At 38.4% G+C, this 23,503-nt stretch overlaps 1 protein-coding gene across 2 annotated transcripts in view; it reads right to left on the reverse strand.

Annotated features, from left to right (window-relative positions):
* PIEZO2 (piezo type mechanosensitive ion channel component 2) overlaps positions 1 to 23,503 on the reverse strand; it is a 488,868-nt gene that overhangs the window by 58,588 nt on the left and 406,777 nt on the right. For both annotated transcript variants that reach the window (XM_088469701.1, XM_088469700.1), the window contains exons 28-35: positions 23,029 to 23,188; positions 21,155 to 21,244; positions 20,130 to 20,251; positions 19,286 to 19,357; positions 13,638 to 13,741; positions 12,013 to 12,111; positions 4,942 to 5,044; positions 1,901 to 1,966 (exon numbers count right to left, since the gene is read on the reverse strand). In XM_088469701.1, coding sequence (XP_088325827.1) covers positions 1,901 to 1,966; positions 4,942 to 5,044; positions 12,013 to 12,111; positions 13,638 to 13,741; positions 19,286 to 19,357; positions 20,130 to 20,251; positions 21,155 to 21,244; positions 23,029 to 23,188 — 816 coding nt within the window. The remainder of the gene's footprint in view (positions 1 to 1,900; positions 1,967 to 4,941; positions 5,045 to 12,012; positions 12,112 to 13,637; positions 13,742 to 19,285; positions 19,358 to 20,129; positions 20,252 to 21,154; positions 21,245 to 23,028; positions 23,189 to 23,503) is intronic.

The raw sequence follows: 23,503 nt of genomic DNA on the forward strand, positions 1-23,503 counted from the left end.
AAAAACATAAATGTTACTGAAGAATGTAGGTAAATTTTTCGGTAGACTTCTATTTGTGCAGAAAGGAGACGGTTCTCATAAATGAAGACCAATGAGCCTAAAGTGCTGGAACCTACTTACTTTTTGGAAGGTGAATTTATGCTATATTTCTGCTACAGTATATTAAGAAAAATTAAGTAACTTAAGACTAAAAGAAGATAACATATAAAGACATTTAACACTTCATTCTCATTGAAGTTGTCGTGAACTGACTCTTACCGAAATCCTTTAAGCTGCCTTTATGTGTGATTGTTTATTCAGTTACTTGCTGCTTCTTTGCAACATGTGGCTATTGTGGTATTGCAAAATACACTAACTTTAAGTATTTTTCCTATAAGTTTTAGGGTATTGACCTTTGTACTAACCAAACTCTTGGCAAGGATAGTTAAATTCTTGGCTCTTTACTAGGACAGCTGCCAAGCTTCTAACATTAAAATGCACAAATGTCTATTTGTAAAATATATGAGCCCTTATGTATAACTATAGTATATATAGATATGAACTGTATGTTTTATTCAAGATTAATGTACAGGTAGAAAAGAAAAACTCACATTTTATGATTTAGTAACTAGCTGAGAAGTCTATAACTCTGGGGGCTCTATATATTCTAGAGTCACTGTGATGCTGGAACCATTCTGTAATTACATCCTTGTCTGAAGGCTGACTGATTTAGGTTCTGTTTAAAATGATGATATGGACTATGACTAAGCCATACATCTCTTATGTGATTACATGTTTTTACTATACTGGGACATGCACTAAGAATAAGACATACTGTAGTATTTTTTTTATTTTTGTAGCTTTAATTTAGGATATATTTATATGATGTTGTAACTTTGGTATTGCTGTTCTTTTTTTATCCATTAATGTTTCACTCCCTGCTGCCTGCCTTCTTACGTCACCGCCCCACTGCTTCCTGAACATTCTTGAGATTGAGAAGCTGAAAGGAGGAAGCCATCTGGGGCATTAGGCTAGAGCTATATGCTGGGTCACTCTCAGCCTAGTCAGCAGATTTACAGGGTTTCTCTGTGCTCTCTCCCCAGTAAAGGCAGCATAAAAAGCAAGAGAAATGTGTTTACACTCAAAGGTCAATTACAAAAGTGCAGGACATCCTATATGCCATTATCTTCTTATTTGTAACAGTCTCTGAAAAAGATTTTGTGCATACTTTTGTGGGATTGTGAATCTGAGTACAAATGCACATAATGCGCCCCATTAATTCATTTCACCTTTTTTTCCCATCTGTCTCCTAAAATACTGCTTGGTTTAACCTTATGTTTATATTAAATTAAACGTTAAGAGTGAGAGGACATTGAGGTTTTTTCAATTTTATGTTTTTATTAGTGAAATGCACCTAGAAATAAGCTTTAAGTAAACGTGACCCTTAGATATGTAAAAAGCCCATTCAAGTATTGAAGGCTTCTGAAGACCAGGGGCTAAATTTATTAAGCATGTCAACGAGCAATGAGTTTAACCTCGAAATGTAAAGCAGCACTCATTAAGGGCAAACCATACTGCGCTTAGCACTTACTATCAGTGCTGCTTTACATTTTGGAGGTGAAACACGCAGAGAAGCAGGGGGTGTGATTAAGCCGCTGCATAGGAAACCTGCCCCAGGACGTTTATCTGTAAAAAACGATTTATTGCAATCTGCACATCAAAAACAACATTTGCACAGTCACTTTGCTATTTTGTATATTCCTAAATTACATTTTTGTATAACTGTTTATTTTTATTTAGGACAAATTATCATTGCAAATTTAGATGCCTTAGAAAGAATCTACAAATCAATGAAATTATCTCCACACAAACCATAATAATAATAATACGAACAAGACTGTTACGGTTATGTCTAACATACCTGGACCATCTGACTTCTTTTTGCCTTGTTCTTCTTCTTTATCTTCACATTCTACAATTATGTGACCTGTAAATTGCCATAAATTAATAAGTATTTTAGAATATATTTGCTATTTTGTATTTCTAATTATTATTATTATCAGGTTATTGCTGAGAATAACATAAAGTGATAAGGTGGGCTATGGCTTTAAAAAAAAGTCTGATAACAATGTGCATTAGCGTAAGGTGCTTCATGTGTATGACAGATGTGCAAGTTTTCTCTATATGGATCTAGAGTACTCCACAACCTTAGTACATTCACAGAAGATAAGTGTTACATGTGCCGCTGCGGCTCTTTGTCTGATTGGCTCTCTGTCGCTATCCTAGCTACCTGGACTCTGGCTGCTACGTGCAGCTACTCACCTGTTGGTAGTCTCGTTACCTGACCTCATCCTGATAAACCAATCACAGGAGACCTCTCCCTTCATTAGGGATTCAAGTCAGTTCCTGCCTGCCGGTGATATTACTACGTTTCTGCACCTAGTGGATATTCATGTGGTCGCTGCACAGTTCCTTGCTCCTGAACCCTTGTTCCTGTGTCCAGTATTCTGCTATTGTATACTTTTGCTCCCAGATTCAGGACCTCATTCAGAGTCGGTCGAAGCGGCCGCACGGTCGTACGGGAAAAGGGGCCGGATATGCAAATGATTCCCTCGCAAGTTGCGTCCCTAAGTTCGGATCGGTAGCTGGCCGACCAAGGGGAGGAAGCGGCCGGAATTCAAAAAAATATGCCACCTTCTCGTACGCACTGCACGTCATCTCCAGGCATATAAGGATTAATCAAGACCATCGGGAACCATCGGAACTGGTCGTAGAGCTTAAGGTTGACCATACCCTCTCTTAAGCTCTACGATCATGTCAGTGTAAAAACCTTACATGTCACATGTGCCATGACGCTACTTTGCTAATTATGCACTCCCATAAACCGTATGCACTCCCATAAAACGCTGTTCGCATAATTAGGCTCGCCTGCGTTCGGATCTCCACTCCCCCGTATTCAAGCACCTTCCCCAAACGCCTCAATCTGTCACTCAAACTACCGACCTGGCTGTGTTCAAGGAGAGAGAAATTTCTGATCGTAGCGGCTAGTTTGCGCATGCGCATTGTGAACTTTACGCATGCGCAGTATAGCGAACATCGGTGGCGTACGACCGTGCGGCCGCTTCGACCGACTCTGAATGAGGTCCTCAGTGTCCTGTCCCTGCCAGTCCTACTCCTGTGTCCTGCTGGATTCTGCCCTGTTCCTGTGTTCATCCCAGCTACATATCTGTGCCTTACCAAGACCCTCCAGCTTACCTTTTGTGGCACCTCCGATTTGTGTCTAGTCCCTATGTGTACCTGTGGATTCATCCTGCCAAGTTCCACTATATCAAGTACAAGTTCTGCTACAAACTTCAACCTGCATCCACCTATCAGCTCAACCTATCAAGTACTGATTCTGTTACAAACTCCCACCTGCATCCTGAATAGCTGGCCTGCCACAATCAAGGCCTATCCAACATTGCAGGTACAACATTATTTACACCTGCATCCTGAGTAGCTGGCCAGCCACAACCAAGTTCATATACAACATTGCAGGTACAACAGCATCCTGAGTAGCTGGCCTGCCACAACCAAGTCCAAATCCAGCATTGCAGCTTTGACATTGTTCCAGCCTGCATCTTGAAAAGTTGGCCTGCTACGATCCAGATCTGCATCCTGACTGTATCTGCGCATGTCCACCTGTGCAGGTTAATTACCAGACTTCTGATCTTCCAGCTAGTTTCCAGCAGCAGACTCTAGCACACACCTGTATCTGTTTGCTTCCGCTATTAACCCCTACCTTGCCTCCTGCCATTACTCCAGGTAAAACTTTCTGGGGATTCTGGTTTACTGGGTACATCCACAACAATAAGATAGAGTCAGCAAGATTGATTACATGAAATATGGAGTGTCTCCCCCCTGTATTATTGTCCATAGCAATCAATAATTTTACAATTTAGAAAGTGAAATGTACAATTTTTACTAATTAATTAAATTACCATCACTTTTTCATTTATAACAGTTCTCATAAATGATCCCCACTATAGTTTGCAAAATAAAAAAAATCTCATTTTGGTACAAGTATTAAATGCACTAACTCACATTCTGGATAGTAACCTATCTTTTTATCTTTTTATTTAGACATCTACTACCCCTTTTACACCAGAGCAAAAATCCGGGTTATTACCGGGTCAACCCGGATTGGGCCTTAGTGGACACGGCTCCTAAAAAAATAACCCAGGTCAGTTGACCCAGCAATCTTACCTAGGATTTGAGTAGGGTTGGTCATGGGTAGGTCCCGGGTAAGGAGGCAGTGACCTGGGTAATGCCGAAAGACTGTGATTCGGGGGCACTGGCCGATGACCCGGCAATCTTACCTAGGAATTGAGCAGGGCTGGACATGGGTAGGTCCCGGGTAATGAGGCAGTGACCTGGGTAATGCTGAAAGACTGTGATTCGAGCTTCTGGGTCACTGGCCGATGATGTCATTTGTCAGTGCCTCGCAGAGACAGCACATGCAGCAGCAGACTGAGCATAGAGAGCCCTCATCAGCCATCTCTGCAGTCACTTGTAGTACAAGAGCCTTGCAGAGAGTACAGACAGCCCTTACCAGCCTCCTCCGCAGCAGCCACTGGTTACCCACCCGCCTATCCCGCAGCTTGAGGCGCAGGCTGACTCGTCTGAACCTCAGCTTAATAAATAGGCCTCTGTCTTATAAAAATATGTTTTTCCTGCAGTCTTTATCACCTTAGCACATACCTGCCTACTCTCCCATATGTTTTAACAGGGATGACCCCGGTTCAGTGTAAACGGCGCCGACCCGGATTTAACCCGGATCGAATCGCAGTGTAAATGGTGTCTGAAGCCGGGTCTGAACCAGGATGGACCTGTGTTCAAAATCCTGGGTCGGACCCAGGATTTAGGTGTAAAAGCAGTATACAACATCCACATTTTCCGTAATGATGGACTGGTGATTAGTACCTTCGGTTGTTCCCTTCCGCCTCATTTCCTTCTCCTCTTTGCTCTCCTTACGTCTTTGTCTCAGGGCAGTTTTTGGATCGGTTATCCAGGCTTGGTACATAAACTAAACAAACCACAGTAACTTCAGTTAAATATGATAGACAGATTGCTCCCTTTTGATACAAGATAATCAGCTCTTGAATGACCCCATAATTTACTATTGCAGTAACCTGTGTTGGATTAATTAATTAAAAGGGTTTTCTTTTTAACATCAATAAATTTAGGGTAGGTAACTGCATTAGTAAGTTATTTGAGACATTCGGAACAGAATATGTTGGACCAGAAGGAAGGATTCATGTTGGAGAATAATGAATGTGTGGATGGATAAGTAGAAAGCCAGATAAATAGGCAGAAAGAGGTTGACCTAATTTAGGTAAATATTGAATCCTATTTTAAATGTGTTCTGTTCTGAATTCAACTGTGACATCTCCTTAGACTTATTATTTTAGTACCACTGAAATGTGTACTGTTTCAGCACTTGTATGTTAAAGCTTTAATTTTAGACTTGTAGCTTTTTCAACTTCCAAATGTAAAACTAAAAAATATATACAGCTTAAACAACAGACTAATGAATAACAAACAAAATGGCTATTAGACTTACTAGCAGAGTGTAAATCACTCTGATGAAATTATTGCTTTACATAAATAAATTTCCTGACTGCACACACATAAAATGTAACATCTATTTAATCATTTAAACATGACTCACATATCTGCTCATCTTTGCATCATTCCATGCAAGGACATTATATTGATTGTGCCATTAAAATTGATCCCTGAGGGTTGAATGTGTCAGTATAGATATTTAAATGTAAGTGTACATCAGCACTGGTAATGATCACACAGATACTATATCTATCAGCTGGTGAAGATATTTTAATTCAGACTAAGCAATTGTAGATAGATAAGTATGCCTTTTACAGTATTTACCCTAGAAAAATATTATAATTACAGTGTTGATGAACAGTAGGTATGGACATCGTATGTTTCACCGTCAATGGTCTTCATACCTTCAGTACTTTACTGATGATGGTTTTCCAACATCGATGTAAACTATGGTTTGAACCATCAATGGACATCACTAGCTGGGGACACATAAATGAGGAGGTCAAAGGGTGGTGTGGCAAAGTAGTGTACGAAAGGGGGGGCTGAGCATTGTGCAATGAAAAAAAAAACCATTGCTGCATCACCCTTGGACCTCTGCCATCAATGGTGGAAGAACACACAATGGATCTCCACCATTGATAGTAAAATCATCGCCCATTGGTGGCTAACCATTGATGGTTGCTAATCATTGAAGATTGATGGCCAACCCCATGCAGGTAGCTAGAAGTTCCTGACTTCTAAATTCTGTAAAATTCCTAATTAACTCAGGATGAATTTCCCACTTGCATGATCTCTTTAAACTAATATACATCATAAAGCTGGGTACACACGTAAAGATTTTCTGTCCAACCATCCAACTAGTTGATTGGTTGGAATGAAAATCTGGTAACGTATGGGAGTAACTGATGATCAGCAATTTGCTCCTAAATGCCAGAAAACAGTTGAAAATGGTTGTCAGACAAGTTTGTTAAATGTTTGATGTAAACAATTTGTTCAAACAACAGTTTTTGTCCATTTTTCTGCGTTTGGGAGCAAATTGCTGATTGACATTTGCTTTCATACCTTACCAGATTTTCATTCCAACCAATCAACTAGTTGGATGGTTGGACAGAAAATCTTTGTGTGTGTACCCAGCCTTAGTTTCATTTCAAATCAATTATCTTTTTACAATATTGTCTTTGCTCTCATTTTTAATATGCACCAAAAGTATTTGATGTATGGTTTAAATAGTTGTTACATGATTTTTACACTTTTGTTTTGTTTGCTTACCTTACACTTTACATAAAAAACAACCTTTTCTGTTACAAAAGTGTAGCTGAATTATAGATTGGTTGATAAGATCATGTGAGTACACTTTTCATTATGATGTAGATACAAAGCACTCTTTGGACTCGGTCCCTATAATTAGAATTTTTCATCATTGTTTAATGCAGCAATAAGAAATTAAGTATCGCCGGCATTTAACAAGAATCACTCTAATAGATGCCGGATCACTGCACTTGCTGTTGCGGGGGGCCAGCCATGATGCTACTGCACATCTGCTGTCATCAGACCAAGTTTGTGTGAGCAGACATTGTAGCTTGGTAAATCTCACAATATAGCAGCCACCATAGAAACCTGCCAGGGGCTGCTATTGGAAATGGGGGAACTGAAGCCAATATCTGAGATATCTGTTGCAGTTCCTCCTTCATACATTATGGGAGTGCTTACATTTTGTGGGTATTCCTTAGAAACAGCGTTTTTGTGGGGATTTCCTGCAAAATGACTTTCATAAATATGCCCCTTAGTATCTATGTATGTTATATTATGTTACAGTACTTCATTTTTGATCAGTATTCAATTAGAATACTTTTTTTTCTAGTTGGATTTATGTATTGTGTTTGATTTTTTTTGCAGTATTTATGTATTATATATTATTTTCTATTTCTTAGACCAACATGTTTAGAAAAATAAAAAGGATCGCCATTTCTAATCACCCTATATTTACATGTAGAATACGCTGCAGAACAGGACATACTTCCGTGGTACTATAAAAAGGAAAAGTCATTCTAGTTCTTTCTCTCAATTAACTAGTTTTGATCTCCTTATTCTTAAACTGTGCTTGAAAGAGGCACAAAAAAAATCAAAGTAAAAAGAACTGCATATCATTGCACTTGTGAAGTGTTTATACAGCACACAGAAATGTACAGTATACACTATGGAAGTGGTGATTGGAAACAGCCACACACAGAAATCTGCAGAGAAAGTCCCACAACAATAGAGTAAAAATAAATAATTAATTTAAATGGTAATCCTAGAAATTATTTGGGATAAAATAACAAAACTGTCCACAATAATCTTTAATACTTAGCTTAATAGAAATTTCTAATTGATTTAATTGAATATCTGTAGTTTTTTCTTGTCTTATTTGTGGCCGTTACAAAAAAGGCAATTTAGACATTTTTCTTACATGTAACTTATCATCAGACATATATTCAGTAGATAAAAACATAAAATTTTCAATGACAGTATTTTAGGATTTAAAGGGACATTATATAAAAATTTAGTTTTTTTTATATTCTGATACAGACTAGTGCCATGTAATCAATGCTACAAATATAAAATGCGAAGTTGAAGTTAATCTCACTGTTCTTTTGATATGTTATTGCTACAGTAAATGCGGTCTCAGGAGCCTCGGATTTACACAGTAATCAGGTCTTGCTTGCGCCACTCCCTCAAGTTTTCTCAACTCTGGGCCTTACATGCTCCACACCGGTCAGGTTTTCAAGAATTATATAATCATACACATATCAAATATAATTTTCCACACAAGGAAATCCCAAAATCTGGTTTTGTTGAGAAACTGCGCTGAAGTAGTTCTTCAAAAATAAGAAATAACACTGCTATCTATGGCAGTGACAAGAGAATGGGGTTTACATATGAAACTGTAAACTGGCCCATCAGCATTTAAATTGACACATTAAAACACACCAAGTTCTGCCTTTAATAAAATTGCCATTTAAAATAATTCAGCAAAAATTGTCTACAATTGGCAACACTGACAAATTACACTTCATTAAATTAACCCTAATGAGTTTGAGGAAGAAAGGAAACAGTGATAGCAATTACAGCTCAGCAATGTACGGACTGTCATTATAGTAGTACACCGGTAAAAACTGAGGGCCTGATTCAGACCCGCTCGCGAGCGCAGGACGCTCTCAAGCGGGTCGATGGTGCCCTACTGCGCATGCGCACGACAGAGGGAGCTCCGTCGTGCGCATGTACGAGACCCGGCTAGCGACAGGGTACCAGTCGCTCCGGGTCTTGCACCAAAGGGGGCGTGCTGTTGATGTTGATTGACAGCACGCCCCCTTTGGTGGGCGTGCCGGGGGCATTGCTGCCAGACGGAGGCGTTCCCATGGGAACGCCTACTGTCTGAAGCCGGCCCCATCAGTAGTGATGTCAGTGGGAGTGATTTTGGCTCTGATAGAGCCAAAATCACTCCAGGGCTTGCGGCAGCGAGACCCTACCGCAGGGTCTCCGTCGCAAGCCCGATGGTCGCGATGGTCTTGACCATCGTGACCATCATCATGGACGCTCGCTATAGCTGTGGGTGGTCACCCACAGCTATGCGAGCGTCCAAGAGGCCGCTCCATTTTCATGTAGGAGGACCCTGATTCAGAGCGAGCGCTCTGGTCAGAGCGTCCAGCTCTGAATCAGGTCCTGAGACTTATGTAGCCAATTTGATACTAATTAGAAAATAAAGAACAAATATGGCCTTATTAATGCAGTGTTTAAACAGAAATTGTGACAGTTGTCTAATCACGTCCCTTTAAATTCTACTTTTACTGTTTAGCTCAAATACATTGAAATCAATATGAAATGGCTCAGCACAGAATTTTAATATCTTCAAGATGTGTCAAGGAAAAAATCTACACCAAAAAACTTCAGGCAGTTTTATCCATATGAATTGGCAGATGTTAAATAGGAAGTTATTTTTCTAATTATACAGTATATGCAATTACTATATTACAACAACAATCAATAAAATACATTTTATTACAGATTATCATTTGTTCACACAAATGAAAATCATACTAAATGGCATTGCACATTTTACAGCATGCAAGGGTACCACAAAAAGCAGAATATAGACGTGAGCTGATCATGCATAAGTACAAGCAACACATGCATTTCATGATATAAACACACCTGGGTCTCAGGGAAGCTGGAGTTTACAGAGTTATTATGTTACACTGATTTGGCAAAACAGTTTGAGTCAGTTACCTGGCACAGGTATGGGGAGTAGTACCCCACATTACATGAACACAATATTTGAATGTTCGTTTCTATCCTTTGAGTTTTTGAGGGGACATGTACTCAGCTCATTTGGACTTTACAGTTATTTAAATTTCTTTCTCCTATCTTATTTAGTTATGTCTTCATATAACAAATATGCTATTTTTATTTTCTACAAACTGCTGTCACAGGCAAAACAGATAAAAAACTATTACAGTTGCCTTATGCCCCAATAACTAATACATTCAGAATATATTATTCAGCAGGGCAGCTACAGTAAGTGCATTACTTGCATCTTGTGTTGTACAAAAAGCAAAATGACAGATGAGCACATTTAAATGAACAAAAAGGTGAGCTGGCAAGGTAAATTTGCAGATGTATCAACAATGTTCCTGATAAGCTGAGCCAATTGGGAAGGAAAGAGTTAAACATTGAGAATCTGCTGTGCAGTGCAACTCTGCACAATAGCTTACTAACACTAATTTTCAGAGGAGATTCTCAATCTGCCAAATGAATACTTCTCCCAGGCTGATAGTAGGGTAATTAAAAGTAAATTCAGACTCCCGATTAAACGCCTCCAAATGTATTATTTTAGCCTTTGACCCCATTCACTGAATGTCCTAACTGTGATATTCTCATGTCTAGATATTGCATAATATTTAGCGCTTGATACCCTGAAGATTTGTCAACGCATACAGCGCTCAGTGCAATGCTGAATGTGCAGCACTGGATAGGCCATATACAATAGTACTGTATGGGAGGGGTTGTTAATCCCTGATTAGTTCATATAGTATGGTGGTGATTACTGGTGACTATAATAAACACGTAACAGAATTTTTTTTTAAATAAAACTAATTAAAAGCCATGGGGGCAATTTTATTGCAATAGGGAGACTGGACCAGTATTACAGGAGCAAGATGACATCTGACAGTGGTGATTCATGGGCTTTACGTCAAACTGTGGGATATTTTTTTAAGTAAAAGGTGTTTCCTTGACCGTTTTAACTGCTATACATCAGTTATTATTCCAGTGCTGGTTAGCTATTTTGCGGTAAAGTCTCCATATAAAAAGCAGTTTTCCTAATGTAAGAACAGGGACTGCAGCATATATTGGAGAATTCTGCTTTGGTCCCTCAGCATAGCAGTCCCCATAGGAGTATGGGCCTGCAATATTACCACATGCATCAAGGTCCGGAAAGTTATGCCAATAGGCAATGTCATCTATTGTTGCCTAAGGATGTCTATGGGCTTCTTATTGCAAAAATTCACAGGAGAGGGATCTAAAGGATCCATAGGATACCTCTCAGTTCCCCAAAGCTTGTGCATGCACATGCTAATAAGTACTCCCGGGTCATGAACCCGCAAGTCTGTACATCGCCGGCACAGCTATACATTGGAAGGGCTGTCCTGGTGGTTAAGTGTACCTGCATAATGGGCGATAAAAAATGGCAGTAAGCACTACAGGCATTTATGGGATAAGTTAGTGCCATGTCATGTAATGCTTAGCCAATCAAACAGAAGATGTCTTTTAATAGCACAATTTAAACAAAGAAATTTAGCATATTTAGAAATTTAGAATCCACTGCACTGTGTAAATAACTAAAGCCAAAAAGGTACACATTTGGACATATGGACATTCATATTCATTATACAGTATAACCCAACTTAAAATTCTGCAACCTTTTTAGTGCAACCAGTACTGTTATAAAGTAAAAAAAATAACATTAATTCAACGTATACCATTTTGCTATTAGTAATTAATTGTCTTACCAGCTTCCTGAGAATAAAGGGAAACCAAAAACTGCACTGACTTCCACCCCTGTTGGTACATGCACTTGGATTTTACCTTTCAATAACAGTAAAGACAATGTCATGGAAAGATAACAATGCCTGCATTTGCATTTCCGTGCTGAATAGCTGACATTATGTGTAAGGCATATACTTGAATAAAATTCAATCTGCCAATTTGTGAAATCATTTTGCAGGATTAGTACAGATGACCAGTATTTGGAATGTTGCGTTACTCTCATGCCCGTACACTGATGATGGAGGAAATGCAAAGGAGGCATTTTCGGGAGGGTACAGTTATCTAACACACTACTGCCTACCAGCACAGTTTGCACACACTAGTGAAATTCCTGGTGAATACCTTTGCAGCTCTGATTAAATATTGAAGAATTGTTTTAGGCAGTTTAATGACAGACTTTGGCAAGGCTAAAATTGCTGAAGCAAACTTTCCAATAGCTCTCTAAAAGAAGGACAAAGCAATAGGAATTAGTAGGGAAAGTGAACATGGATGACAATGACCATAGCTTAAACACACAGAAAGCACAATAACATGATCACACGATATACAAGACTACCCATCCTTAGTGGGCAGACATTATTGGTTTCTAATACAGTGTTTATTATACACGCATAGTGCACATGGGTTATTGTTTGTGTTATATTTCCTATATCACCATGCATTACAGTGCCGGATAAAAAGCATAAGGATTATTAGTTATTGACACAATTAAGAATATCTGTGTGGTAAATTAATTCACTTAAGGATGCATATTTATTAAAAAGCATATACTTTACTATTGGTTCACAGCTGAATGGTCTACTGGCCTACAGAACCTTATAACTGTATACACTACAATACTAAACATAATGAGAGGAAGACTCTGAAAAAGGAAGGATACAGAGTTATAACCAGCGCTTTATTTAAACAAATGACATTTCAAGCAACTGTGAGCAATGCCAATTTATGCTTCTTCACTTTTCTCTTTCTTGCATTGTTGAAAAATAAAGCTCCATGTAAAACTTTATTTTTTCATGGTAAAAGTGAAGATAGACTTATACCAAAAACACCTTTCCCATTATAAAGTGTTTTGTCAATGCTATAGGCAAGCAGCATTGAAAGTGAATGAACCAAAGTGTTCATTACAGTATTAAACATATAAGAACAGTATGAGACATAAGGCTCCTTCCTAACTGGCGTTAAAAAACAACATGGTTTTACTATTTATTTTTTAATGCTAGTAAAAGCATGTATGTATGTATGGGGATGTAACCTATGGGTTCCAATAGCCATATACCCACATGCCCTTGCAGTCAGGAGAAGCGGTGGAGCGCCAACATCTTTTGGGCACTACCTGCTCTATTTACCCAAACCAGTGAACAGACCCCCCCAACTCCATGAGCAATTACCTGTGGGTGGGATGGATCAACTGCAACAATGTGGTCAAACTTCCGAAAATGCATGACCGCATTTCCCATAAGCACCAAGCTCCGGAAAGCGAAACTTTCTGGAGCTTGGAACCCATAGGCAACGCCATCTATAGATGGCATTGCCTAATACAAGCCAATGGGCTTCTTTTCGAAGACTTCCCCTAGAAGTATCCAATAAGATCCGTCCCAGGGTGCCCCGCAGCTGGCGCATGTGCAGAACTACTCCCAGGGTCATAAACCCAGAAGTCCACACACTGCAAAGGACAGCTCTTATCGGGAAAGCTCTCCTTTGCTTAAATCTACATGCACATAGCTTTAATAAACGCCGATATGCATGGGATCAGTGGTGGAATGCATTGCATCCAAAATGCGATGCTTGATGCATCCCGTCCCTGTACGTAAAAGGTGATGATGTTGCACATGGGGTGTCACCTTTGTTTTTCTAACGCCAGTAGGTAACCAGCCTAATGGTCTCCAGCATATTAGAAAATATATACAGTACCTACACAAGCTTCTCCCACCGTGCACAACTAATGTTATCATCCAATTAAAACCTACCTGAAATGCAGATTTTTTTCTTGGCTCATCCTCATCTTTATTGTCATCGTCTTCTTCCTCTTCACTGTCCGTCTCAAATAAATAATAATCACCGCTTCTGACCACTAAGCAAGATAAAGTAGTCACTCACTTCTAGAATTAGTACAGGCTCTTTGACAACCACAGAATTGCTAAATCAGCTTGAAGTAAACAGTGAATAGAAGAGGATGACTGATGGAAAACTACAGAAGCTCATACTGTATCTTAATAAATAGTATGGGCTTTGAGAAAATATATTTTTTGTGCAGTAACTGCATATAAACTAAGGTGTTGGAGTGAGTCATGCCCTACTAGTATTGCATGTTGTGAGTTGTACTGTTTTACACTCTATGGGGCAGATTCAATTAGCCGTGAGTTGGCGGAAAATTCCTTAAAACCACTATACATTCAGAAATAACACTGAATGCGCTTTTGTAAGGTCCCAGTTCTGTACCCCATATGGCATCCCTGCCAATAAATAATTATAATTTTCGAGGTTTTAAAATATTAATATATGGCCAATAAAGACATCTAATTTTCCATGTCATTTTCAATAAAAAGCAGAAACAGTAACTTTCTCCAATACTTTGTCCACTAATAGCCTTCTGCACTGTACTGCTATCTTATATACCATGTTTTTGGGGTTCAATATGATTTCCCCTTTCTATTATGCACTTCACACCGGTTGAACGCTGCAGAGTTAATATGCAACATGGCACAATGCCATTGTAATTGAATTGCAAGGGAAATGGGAGCGTGCTTTATGAAAGTATCACTTAATATACGTGTTAATGTAACTTGGGACTTCACACTACAGATCTTGCTGCTAATTGAATCTGCCCATATAAATGTAGTAGCTGTAGAACAGGTATACAAGTATAGTGCAGAAATGCATTTCACAAGTAGCTAGTAATATTACATTGCTTCATGCCTATTATAATTGTAATTGATTTATAAAACATCACAGTTCCCCGCAGCTTCAGATGGTGAGGAAGACACAGCGTACATAAAACAAGGACATATAAGATAAACGGAATATGAAATCAAATGTTATAGAGGTTCCTGCTCAAGAGAGCTTACAATCTAGTGTGTATAGGACACAATGGAGACAAGCATAGCAAGCGTGGCTTGGGCTGGAGACTGTGACATCGGCAAAGTTGTACCAATGTGAGTAATATATGTGGGAACACAGTTAGCTCTGATAGGACGTGGTATAGAATTCCATAAGTGGGTAGCGGCACAGGAGAAGTCTTGTATTGGGGAAAATGAAACGTTATCAGAGACACATCGAGGAGCATGTCAGATCCATGTATAAGAGGATGTCAGTGAGAGCACTTCGAAGTACGTGAAATAACAGGTAACATTGTCATATACAGTATCTTGCTTTAGCTCACATGTGGCTACCTGCGCTGTAAATAGGCAGCCCGTACACATTTTTCTAGTAGCATACAGCATACAGAAAAAGGTGCTCTGCATTGATATGCTTTAAAGTAAACATTGAGTGTTGAACAAGTACAGCAACACGTTTTATAACGTTCGGCCTTCAATGCATCTATCCAACTTTATACCAAACAGAAACAGCGAGAATTACACAGTGAACATTTATAAAGTAGAAAACAAGTTACACATAATAAGCAGAAAGTGACAAATAAAGCAATGCTGACTGAGGACTGAAGGACCAAATAGCAGATTAGTGCCTGTAAATTAAGAAAGACCTTTTTCGCCTCCAAGTTAGTAAGAATATTGAATAACCTATGTCTTATATCCTTGAGCAGAACCTTTTTTTACTGCTTTGATTCTTTTTTATATTACACCAAGCCTATGAAAACACAAAGACAGCAAATGAACACAAACGAAAGATGGTCAGCATTATTCAATTGCAGCCACTCCATTGCTTACGTTCTATGTAGAGGGCACAATTGCAGCCACTCCATTACTTACATTCTATGTAGAGGGCACAATTGCAGCCACTCCATTACTTACGTTCTATGTAGAGGGCACAATTGCAGCCACTCCATTACTTACGTTCTATGTAGAGGGCACAATTGCAGCCACTCCATTACTTACGTTCTATGGTGAGGGCACAATTGCAGTCACTCCATTACTTACGTTCTATGGAGAGGGCACAATTGCAGCCACTCCATTACTTACGTTCTATGGTGAGGGCACAATTGCAGCCACTCCATTACTTACGTTCTATGGAGAGGGCACAATTGCAGCCACTCCATTACTTACGTTCTATGGAGAGGGCACAATTGCAGCCACTCCATTACTTACATTCTATGGAGAGGGCACAATTGCAGCCACTCCATTACTTACATTCTATGGAGAGGGCACAATTGCAGCCACTCCATTACTTACGTTCTATGGAGAGGGCACAATTGCAGCCACTCCATTACTTACGTTCTATGTAGAGGGCACAATTGCTAAAGTAATGTGTGGATTTAAGCTTATCACTGAGATAACAGTCACTATCAGGACAATGAAGAGAAATTGATGAGGAATGAACATTTTGCTCTTATTATACACCTTCATTTCAACAAAAACTGACCTGCACATTACGCACATTTTTATTCTATTTCAATTTATTTAATATTAGGGAAGTATAAGTGAATAAAATTAGTTATTTATATAGCTCACATATATTGTGCAGCACTTTACAGTAGAGATGTGCGTGGACCCCCGTGTTTTTTTTTTTTTTTTTGCCAAAACCAACCCCTAAGTGATTTCTGCACTGGGACTTGGAACCCCATAAATTCGGGTGTTTTTGGTTTCCTCAAAAACCAAATTGCTCACCTCTACTTTACATAGCTTATATGAGAAGTCTATCAACCTACCCGTATATTTTTGGCTTGTGGGAGGAAATTGGAGTATATGGAGAAAACCCACGCAAACACGGAGAGACCATACAAGGTCATAGACATGGTCTCCGTGGAAATCAAACTCAAGATCTCATTGCTGTGAGGCAGCAAGCTAACCATCGCGCATCAGTGCTGTCCCAAAGATATTATTAAATAAAATACATTGAATCTTAATTTTCTAGGTTATACTACTGAACCTCCAGACAAATGTTATGTGACTGGATCATATAGCCCCACCAATAAATTTTTTCCATTGCATTCTGACTACACCAATATGCCATGTGTGTAATTTAACTTCCCGTTTCAAACTCGAATTTTCCTGTAGATTTTAATCTCTGTTTATGCATTTGTTTTAGGATCCATTTGAAAAAAGCTGCAGCGTATGATGGCACTATTTAAATAAATGCTAATAGTATAATAATATACAAAGTTTTATAACATTCACAATATAAGATTTATTTGTTATGTATGTTTAATATGAAGCACTATTTTGCAACAGCAGCAATCTTTGTACATCTATACTATTAATCTGTTCATTGCACACACATTGAAATGATAGCTAACGTCATCTGAAGGTGGCGTTAGTTTATGACTTCAAGCTCCGGGAAGAAAAAAACTTTTTGGAGCTTGATACATTTGAGCAAATAACCCTTCCCTATTGAGGACAAAACATAGCGCAAGGCTGCCGAGAAAGGCACATTACTTTAGCAACCCAGGAGATCAGTGCGAGATCTCTAGCATTACCATGATTAGACATTTCCAAGATACTTAAAATTAACGAAAAACACACAGAAAGCCCTGATTCTGCATGTTTTTGATGAAAAAAAACGCTTAATCTATATGTCACTTACACTACACACCGTAAAAGGTTGATACAAAAAGTTTAAAAATACACTTCAAGTAAGTTACGTGAATCACACAACATGATCTATGCGACTTTCCTTTAAGGCTTCTGGGAAGTAATAAAATAAATACTGCAAACTGTAGTCACTGTATGGGTTGTATGAACAGAAGTGGCTTGTGTTGAATGGACCCATTAAAAATATTAGAAATTAGAATATGTTCAGTCAAGCCTGAAGTCTTATTTTTAGAAGATGAGATTGTATTACAGGGATTAAACTTCCCAAATTATAAAGCACATGGCAAAATTTACCAGAAATAATTAAAAAGTAGTTGAGTAAACAGAAAATTATATACTTTTGGTATGAAGTATATCAAGATAAATACATTATTTATACGTATTTCATTTGTATCTCCCTATTTACATATGTTGAATAAGCCCTGTGCAACCTGCATTACACGTAAGGCAATTATTACTGTACTGGTCACAATATGACGTGGCTGAAAAGCAATGATGCAGTTATCAGCATACTGTGCAGTAGATGTCATAGCAGCTTTATACTGATGATAGTTTGTACTAAGATAACAGGTCCTATATTAAGAGCAAAATGACAGGAAAACATTGCAGAGGGGAGCAGTTCATTTGGGCAATGACAATTGAGCACAGGTTTATCTGGGCACCAGTCCTTTAGGCTCCAGTTTACTGACTTTAATGAGTGGCATTTGGCATAGGTACTGGAGCTGCTTACTGGGCATCAGGGTTAAGGAATGGGGTATGGGTTTTGGTATAGAAAGTGGGACTGTAGATTAGGGTAACAGATGTGGGCATGGGATTAGGAACCCAAAGCAACAGTGCCCAAATAAGCAATTCCCAAATATCTGCTGCCCAATGAACTGGAACCCAAATGTCGAAAATTAAATGTCAGTGACCAAATGATGCATACCCATTGCAGAGCTAGTAGAGGATCAACTTCCACTACAATTCAGTGATTTATTAATAAGAGCCATATTCACCATGTCAGAGGTTCTTCATAGCATGGGAATAAATCCCATATTAATAGATCTGGAGAGACCTAGTAAATTTTTTTTAAACAATGTGAAGTATAAACGTGACATAATACAGTCATTACATATTGCAGAATAACACACATGTTCAGTGTCTGCATGAAAATAGTTTCCAATAGGTTATGTCCAATTTGTACTTTACAGTTGCCACATAAATGTTAACCCCTTTGTTAACAACGGCAAATATAACCAGTGAAAACTTTTTGCTTCTATTAATAGCCAAGGGGTGAACATTTCTTCAGGTTGGCCTATATTTATTATACAGCACTAGATTATATAATACCTTCCAGCAGTACATTGTTTATTGATGTAATGTCTGGGGCAATAAAGCCTTTTTCATGTGAAAGTACAAAACCCAAAAAATGTAATTCGTAAAATATGGGCCAACGTCATACTTTACAGCCTACAAATGAGACAGGTCTCATAAACAATATTATCTCTTTTTTTATATTTAATGAAAGAGAAACACTGGCACAGTTTGTTTATGACTCCCCAGATCTGGTCATAGATTATCGTGAATATTAGCGCCCTATACAACTGATCAATGCGCAACAACAAGTGAAGGTATACCCAACCGTATAGGTAGAAAGCAGATATTTGTCACTGATGCAACTGAGAGCATTGTGAATAACTTCAATGTCTCTGCAGTCTTTGTGACGGTGGTCTAGAAGGTCAAGTTGTTTCCATCTAGCCTAGCCTAGCTGACCACCAATATAATAAGTACATTCCAACTAGTGAGCGTATAATGTATAAACCTTCTGTGGAGTCACAAAGGATAAACCATGCAGTAAAACAAATGGATAATTCTGGTCAAGGATATGAGGCGTAAATCCATATATTTGATAAATGACTGAGAAAACCTACTGGAAGCATGATCAACCCAAGGCCGCCACCACTGCTTTTTTTTGCCCTTGACTTTCTGTTTTTCTGCTTCTCCTAAAATGAAATATGTTCATACATTAATTGATTATTTAAATGAAAGTTAACAAGATGTTTAACACAACAAGCCATACATAGTATAGGCATTTCTTACATAAGAACCTTTCACACATGTACCAAACACACAGATTAGGCCAGAGTTTATCATGCATGTGCAGTAGGTGTGAATGAGTCAATGCACATACACAATATGCACATTTGTTAGTACAAATCAATTCTACTTTTATGTAATGCGTGCACAAAATCCACGTGTGTACACTGTCAGATACACATTAGCAATAGCATGAGAATGTATAACCAATGCTTATCTTTTACAGGGTGCGTTTTCCTCCAGGGCTCTAAGAAATATTTTTTACATAAAGAATTTTTCTTTTTGAGCACAGATCTGCTATAAAGTAATGTACATCATCAGGCTACATAAGGTATCTGTATTCTACAACTATTGAAGGTTCTATTTACTATTAACATATGTTTGTATGTATGTACGTGTGTGTATGCATGTACATATATATATATACAGTGTAAATATATATATATATAAATAATATATATTTAGTTTGTGTGTATGTATATATATGCTTTTACTTCCTTTTACTCTTTTGTTAAAGGGTAACTGTGGAATTCTGCATTGTAAAACATGTAAACATGTTTTCATGGTTTATTATGCTATACTGTACAAGAATACAGTAGCATATAAAATGTCTTCGTATTGCCCGGTTTACTGGTATTTCGTGATTACGATGGATCTTCCCATATAAAAGTACTATACCTTCATCATCGTCATCTTCTTGTTTATGAATACCGTGATCTTCTCCTGATTCCTGAGTAAGACTTAACATTCTTTCTTTACCTTTTTTATATTTTTCTTGCCTGGCTTTTATGCGGTCCATCCTGGTAAAATGGAGAACTGTTATGGCATTGTCCAGCATGCTTGTGTACAAGACACAATGAACCTCATTTATAAAGCGTACTCAATGTGCAGTGTAAAAGACTGTTTTGCACAGATGCGACAAGATGACCTGCACAGGAAATGTGAGACGTCTTGAAATACAGAGAGGTGCACTGGTCACAAGTGTTACAAGAGTAAACCTACCATTTTATTACCACCTCTTTCTATTTTCAGTTTTTCAGTAAAAAAACAAAACACTGCTCTGATTATCCTCTTATGCCTTACTCATAATGGTGCGGGCTCACAGGACTGTTTTTATGGCATGTAGCTATTTGAGCATTTGAAGACTTTTTTTTACTTTGGGCAAAATGTGTCTTCACATGCTCCGAAACATGTGCTTCTCCTGGTAAGGTACAAAAAGTATCCCACCATACATATATGATAAGACGCAATCTCTGACCCTAAGAAAAATTGCTTTGTAATCCCCTTTATATAATGTCCATAATCTCATGTTGCAATACTAAATCTCATTGTTTTTACTGGTCAGCATATCTAGGCACCTTATTGCGCCTTCTCTATCCTCATTCCACCAAACTTTTACTGGCCATTAAACCTTTCTCCTACTCCCTAAATGCCACCATCTTGCTCTACAAACCCATATGAATTAGAAGTTGCTCATGTAAAAATCAAAATGCCACCAAAGAGGATTTTGTACAACATCTTGAATCTTTTATGCTTAGCAAATGAGGCCCATCTTAAAGACAATGAGTACAGATTGTGTTGTGTGCAGGAAGTATATACAATGAAATGTCGCAGGTATGACTGTGACTGCTGCCCTGTATGCGATGTGATGGAACATGACTGTCCCACATGCTATTGTGAAGTGGAGAGGGATTTGCACATACTGTCTTTTCAGTTGATCCATGGATTTTTTCTCTTCCTCAAGTCTTGCCTTGACAGCTTTGACGATTGTTGCCTGGAAGAGTTCGGCACCTCTGAAAGGACATGAAGAAAAATAAAAAAACTGGCATCTTTCATAGCAATACTATTAGCCAAAATCCTGCCCTAAGCTATTTCTGCTGGGTCATTTTGATTATTTTTTTATATTAAGTTTTAAATAGAATAATTGTGAAGGAGGAGTATGTCAGGGGCAGTGTGAAGAAAGATGGGATACAATTTACTATGATCATGTACTGCAACTAGAAAACCCCAGGGTCCAAGCACTCTAGATGATAGAGCCCATATCTTTGCAATTAATCAGGAGGCCAGTTTTTGACATTACTGAATAGAACAAGGCTCATTGAAGCTCTGTGGGTGCCATATATCCAGTATGGGCATGTGACACTCACGTTAGCAAGAGGGTATCTTTTGCTCCTGTAAGACTCAGGATATAGCGTTGGGTAGAGAAGTAATAGCTGCACTACTGGACACTGACATAGAGGAGCGCCCGGCAGCTACACAGGTAATGATTTGCCAGATACTGCTCCATCAAGTCAGTGGTTCTCCCAAGGAGAAAATGAAAACACTGAATGAATGACCTTATGCACTTAGGTTGGTCTAATGGTAGTGCCGCCTCTGGCTAGAAGACTATATTAACTGTAGACTATATTAAGCAACCTTGTGCCTATTTTTCCTATATTTTCTGTATATATTACCAGATTTCAATACCCAGCCTATATACCTATTATGTTGGTTAATTATTTCTTGTTGTATTTTATTATTGCTAGAATACATACTATACACTTTACACACAGTTGTATACAGGGTTAAATTAGGAACTTGAAGTGGCCCTAGAAAAAAATCTAAATGTAGCCTCACCTAGGTGGGACCAAATTAACAGTAGACAGGGCCAAACACAAGTAGGCGTTGTTAACACACTGTTATGCCCAGCTACATTAGATGTAGGTTTGCCCATTTTGTAATACATTTCGGTTCCTACTTAACGTACAGTAGGATTTCTTGAATCTTTATTTATTTATTTTTTAGCATGAAAATATATTTATTTGGAAAAAGAGATGTGTTCTCTTGAATCTTTATTGCACACAGTAGTTCTGAATTGAAGGTGTTACCACTGAATTCATACATATTTATAAACTACACAATGTATACATAATACATACATAATACATATTTTATCATGCTCCATATTAAGGCTTTAATAACAGTTAGTGAGCAAATACCCTCGTCCTTCTTTTCAGTGCCCCAACTGATTCTCCTTCTCTGAAAGCAGTGACATTTTATCAGTTACAACACTCAACTGTTACTGGTTCCTGACCAGATTTTCTCAGTGATTCCGTCTAGGTGCGTAGCTCTGTATCGGAAGACAAGGCAATGCCTTATCTCACAAGGCAATGCGGCAGCTGCTCTACAATGTCTGCCACACAGATGCTTCACTGCCTGTGCCGCCCTTTAAGCATTAAGGCTGGAGCCAGTATACTGTATGATGGCACCAAGCTCGCTCCGCAGCCCCCCTCCTCACCACCAACTACCCCTTCCCCTTTCCAAACATACAGTTTAAAGCAAAAAATTTATAACTGACAAAATAACTAAATATCATCCGGTCAACAGGCGGCCCCAAAAGGCCATTGGCACATCCAGAAACTTCCCGGTGAGCCCCAAGTTGTGTACCATTATTCTTAATATTCAGCCTTATTATGGCACCAATCTACAGTGCGGTATTCCCAATTCTTTGCTCATGTGTAGGGAACTAAATAAAATAAACAGTTACATCTGAAATTGTTAACAGTTCTCTCTTGTCATGAATACATCCAGCACATACCTTGATGCAAGAATCTGAGAAGATTTGATGTCTGCAACAACATGCAGGAAATAATAGCTCATGAACACTCGTCTTTGCAATAACAGGAAAGCGAAACATATACTGTCCCAGATGATACCAGCCTCACCACTCGGCAACTGACAGGTTTTTTGATCCATAGCTAAGAGAACAGATAGAAGATAAACATGTTACAGTTTTAAGTACGTCTGATTATAAATTATATGAAGATAAGAGTTTTCTGCAGTGTGTATAATAAAATTTGATTTGACTATACTGTATATTCATCTCTAAATGACGTGTAATTATGTTTTGTTAAATGATCCCATAAGTTGCAATGTTAAATTTACTTCACTGCAAACTGCTAACACAGTCCTATACAATGTTACTCAGAACGTATGTGGCAGATTATAGTAAATATATTTCAGGCAGCAAACCAGGCTCATGAGAGGTTCCATATATTCTCCATTCAAACTTA

This window comes from Taudactylus pleione, unplaced genomic scaffold (assembly GCF_031769625.1).
Source record: "Taudactylus pleione unplaced genomic scaffold, aTauple2 ptg000093l, whole genome shotgun sequence".
Classification (NCBI taxonomy): domain Eukaryota; kingdom Metazoa; phylum Chordata; class Amphibia; order Anura; family Myobatrachidae; genus Taudactylus; species Taudactylus pleione.